We start from the raw sequence: 5172 nt of genomic DNA on the forward strand, positions 1-5172 counted from the left end.
CAAAGATGAGTTCTCAAAGTTGAGGAAACAAGTTAGTTTTTCTAACATGAGGGGGAGACATGATAAACAGTTGAGAAAACGTTACGTGGATTGAATTATCATTTGTTCATATAGATCCTCGAATAAGATAATATGAGCTTGAAGTTCATAAAAGGATAATTTATGTGCAATTTATTGCAAAGCATGCCAGACGCATTTGCTGACCCAAAGAAAGTAACTATATTCTCATTGCAAATGCTCCTATTAGAATAAGTCCTAGAAGGATAAAGTCTATAGTACACTTAAAGCATATAGACAAATCGGTTTCAAATAAACTTCTTGATAAAGAAGATGAGCAAATGATCTAAATGATCATAACAAAAGGAGGCAAGTGATCTAGAAGATCACATGACATAACACTTCATGAAGTCTGATGAGAGATTCAGGTACCTGAATATATGAATGAAGAGATCTCTATGTTATGTCTTTATGAAAAATAAGGAGGTTGGAACCGATAGCGCTAAGTATAGATGAGGATCTTAAGTCTGCCGAATATAGACACAAAAATATTGGCCAAATGAAAGAGGCACAATTCGAATAGAATTTGTTTCATACGAAAGATATATAGTTTTGGACCTGCAGTTCAAACACTTGAAAGTATAAAGTCAATGGTATGTGCAATCAGTTTTCGATATCTTATATGTCATGAAAATTTTATATGCATCTAACGTCTACTATATGGCTTATATGACTTAACTTATGTGACAATCCATGAAGGATTTAATTTGCTTGAAGCATATACAATTCTTGATCTTGAAGTACCACTTCCTCAGTGCAATTTGTGCACAAATGTATCTTGCTATAACTATATGCATGATAATATGATAGCAAGAGTTTTCACCTCTATGTGAAGATATTGAAATGATGATTCCAACAAGATCATATGAAAACAATTCATCTCTATCAAGAATGATGATTCAAGGTGCAATGCATTCATTCAAGTTAATATGGCTGATTTGTTCATCAAATCTCTTCCAAAGATCTTTTGAAGATGGTGCACAAGATTGGAATGCAAATGCTTAAGGATGTGAATTGATGCTCTCATCAGGGGGAGTTAATACGCGTTGTACTCTTTTTCCCTTACAAGATTTTGTCCCACTGGGATTTCCTTGCAAGGTTTTTAACGAGGCAACCAAAAGGCGTATTATTAGATATGTGTACTCTTTTTCCTTTTCTAGAATTTTTTTCCCACTGGGTTTTATTTTAGTTAAGGTTTTAACGAGGCACATTATTTGTTGAATAGACATTCAAGGGGGAGTGTTATAAATAGAGTTCTATTTATGGTGAATGTCTATATTTAGAGAGATTCTAGGGTTCATTGCTTGGTGGCTAAGTCACACTCTCCCTATAAATAGAGGGTTCTATTCCATTGTAATTCATCCCAAAATCAATAAGAATTCTCTCCCCCTACTTTCTTTGCAATACTGTTCTTCTTCTCTTATTGTTTTATAACATGTTTAATAATGCTTAGGTGTTTAATCCCGCAAAATTAAGATGAAGACAAAAACTTGAAAAAAATGTTTTCATTACATTACAATTCTTAACGTGTCCAAAACCTTTTTTTCTTTTTTGTTTTCTTTTACATATAGTGCTATGATTTAACTCCAATCTCGTTGGATATTCAAGAGAAGAAGCTGATAAACAACGCTAACTCTATGAATTTTATTAATAGAAACATGAAGGAGTTAGATTTAAGAAAAATAGTTACAAAATTTTAATAAGGAAAAATGTATAATAAAATCTTATTCAATTTTAGATTCCTAAATGTTAGGAGATTTTACCTGGTGCAAATAAAGAAAAATTTAATAAATAAAATTTAGTTAATTTTAAATTCATTAATATAAGGAAAATAATTACTATATTACAATTATAATTTTATCTAATGTGAACTCCATTTTTAAAGGGTTAAAAAAGGCGAATGTTATTTTGATGGGGTCTTCATACTTTAATATAATATAGATATAAATATAGTTATATTGAAATTGGACAAATTTATGTTTCTACAGATATTAATTTCTCTCGGGGAAGAAAAAGGAATTTAAACTAGCTTATCTCTACAAGATTCTTTTGAGAAGATCTTAAATAGATCGATAAGCTGCGTGATGATTCATATAGCCGATTCTAACTTGCTTAGAGTTAAAGCGATGTTGTTGTTATATACTCTTGTAAATGTCGGCTTAATGCTGCATCTCATCTTTTTAATAAAAAATTGTGATTTCTAGACAGAGAAATTGTATCTGTCTGGCCGAGATAGATTCACGAACGACCTCGCCGCCGCGCACGGCTTCAAGGCAAACATAAATTGTTAACTTTCAGTTTGATCTCTGAAGAATGGTCGGGTAGCAATCAACACCGATGGGTCTCCTCGTCAAAAAATTCTCCGGCCAAATTCGTCCAATCTTCGCCGGCGGGCAAGCCAAATCACAGCCCAAGAAAACTAGATATAAGTTCATCAAAAACGGAAGCGTGCTCTCCGTAGTCCAATCTCAGAAAATTTGGTTCTAATTCCATGTCGTGCATGGAATATATATAATATAATTGAGCATGATTTTCAAGAATATATAATGTATATCATAAATATATTTTTATTTAAATAATTATTTTTTTTATTTTGTGCATGGAATATATATTTACAACCTTTATTTTCTTTCATTCTAAATTGTGTAAATAAATTTTTGAATTTTTGTTGTTAATATTAAAATTATTATTACTAATAAATTATTCGAATTATTTTTTTTACTATGCTCATTATTTTGTTATTCCGGCATTATATATGCTTAAATATTTTTTATTTTTTTAATTTATAAATAATATTTATTTATTCTAGGCAAGTCCATAATGTAAATTAAAAAGGGAAAATCATAATATTAAAAAGTTTTAAAAAAATAAAAAGAAGATAAATGTTTATAATTTAGAGGGTAAAATAGGTATTTGACACTCCAAAAATTGGAAAATCTAGTTGAGTAACCTTCTGAGTGCAATATGCATAGTTCAGTGACTTTGTTGTTACAAATGAAAGAAAAGTGACTTTAAGAGATAATTTGGGATAGTTGAGTGACCATTTGAGTAATGGACTCCTAAAATGCTATTACTCATGGTGTATTTTCACTCATGAAATACCAATGGAATGTCGATTCTTTTAAGTAAAATCGCACAAATCATTTCAGTGATAAACATACTTATAATTATTCATCATTTTAGTAATGATAAAGCAGATACATAGATATTCAAGTAAAGCAGCAGATCGTTTATTACATTACTTATTTAGGTAGTAGTTCTTTATGCTATATATAAATAGCCAAAGACACTACCAAAAGACACACATACTTTCACCATACATGATATCATCAAATTTGTCGTAAATTTATTCCTCCAAATCCTTAAGAGCCCAGTTGAACTTCTGGCTCTGGCCGTACTGACTAGGGTGGTTGCCACCGTAACCATGACCATGATAATTCGTCGACCCCATGCCCATGGCTGACGACATATGGGCAGATTGTTGCATTCCACTACCATAGCCACCATCATTATGGACCATACTGGTGTTGCTTGAAAAGTTGGTGGAGTCATGGGGCATATGCGACCCGTGATGTCCATGACTACCATAATGTCCGCCATGGCCATGACCGCTATGGTGTTGGCCACCATGACCCATCATCATGTGATTGTGAGTGGACTGACCATATGGCATGGTGGAATAGTCCGAAGGCCTTGTCATTTGCATAGAGCCGCCAATGCTGCTGTCGGAATAGCAGTTTTGCTCGTGAGCGTAGGATTGGTGCTTGTTCAACCCAAGTTGAGTTTGGAGAACCATCTTGAATATTGATGCTACTCCTAAAGATGGTGAAGTTTTGAGTTTTTGCTTGGTGAGAATGTAATCTTAGCTGAGCTATATTTATAGAGTTTTGGGCATATCACGACTTGAGGAATGTATATAATATGGAGTAATAGACTAGAGGATTCTAATAAGATAAGAAAGGCATCTCATTCCCATTTATGATATAGAAGTTATAAAGTGGCGCATATATATTTCAAGGTTATCTTCTTTTGTTCTTATGCATTAAAACAAGCACCAAACTTTATTCCCCAATACCAACTTGACATGCGTGGAATCCCTCTTTAGGTACAAGTGCTTGCTAACACTGTATTCATACAAAAAGAAACTCCATCCTTATCTGCCAGCATCCTGGGTCCAACAAAGGTGGAGGGAAAACAAAAGGTTGAACTTATTTAGGGTAGCATACTTGGTTGCTTTCTTTGCCAGCAGGTGAGCTACTTCTTTCTCTTGACGAAAATTATGCCGGACCACTAGCTCCTCCTCCTTCGGAAATATCAACTACCTGCAATTATTTATCAGAAAATTATAAGCATGTTGTCCATTTTCTAACAGGTTTATTACCTAGGTGAGTCTGTTTCAATTTCAAATGGGAAAAAAGATTTTTTCCAAGGCAAATTCCAAACTTTGATTGAGTGCTAGTAGTTCGGCATGGATACAAGATATAGCTTGCACCCTAATATTGAAGCCCATGAGCCAATGCCCGTTGTGGTCTCGAACAACTCCACCTAAACCGACGGTATTTTGCTTGTAAGCTCCATCAAATTAAAGTTTAGTTTATACCAATCAGTATGTGGTTCCTCCAACTTGTCCTACAATTGACATTCCTCAAGCGATTACTTTCCCCATTAATGAGGGTGTTATGATACAATCATGTAAGAGTCACGTGGGTAGTTAGTTAGTTAAGAAGGTTGTTAATAGGTTGTTAGTTGTTGTAAGTAAGTTAAGGGTACTTTAGTCTTTTCAGCTCTTCTCTTCTTCTTCTTGTATATATCGATTGTGTATGAGAGTGCAGAGCTTAGACTTGCACAGTCTCTCATTTTCCTTCAATAATAGAAACCGTTTCTAGAACTTTCCTCCATTAACGAACTCAAGGAATTCTTACAATTTGACATGGTATCAGAGCGGCATGCCTGGATCATACCATGCTGATCTCTGATTTTCAATTACTGTTCTCAATCTCTGATTTCTTAATTACTCGAAGTTCGATTGCAAGTTGCCAATGGGAGACATAGATTCATCCATGGCGGAAACTGTGTTGATCGATCATAGTCATCCTCTTTATATTGGTCCTTCCG

The 5172-nt window shown here is 33.9% G+C and overlaps 1 protein-coding gene across 1 annotated transcript; it reads right to left on the minus strand.

The window, feature by feature from the left end:
- On the minus strand, positions 3201–3947 carry LOC109229491 (holotricin-3-like). The gene has a single exon (XM_019394950.1). The coding sequence runs from the start codon at positions 3851–3853 to the stop codon at positions 3404–3406; it is 450 nt and encodes a 149-aa protein (XP_019250495.1). The 5' UTR covers positions 3854–3947; the 3' UTR covers positions 3201–3403.

This window comes from Nicotiana attenuata, chromosome 7 (genome assembly GCF_001879085.1).
Source record: "Nicotiana attenuata strain UT chromosome 7, NIATTr2, whole genome shotgun sequence".
NCBI classification, from domain to species: domain Eukaryota; kingdom Viridiplantae; phylum Streptophyta; class Magnoliopsida; order Solanales; family Solanaceae; genus Nicotiana; species Nicotiana attenuata.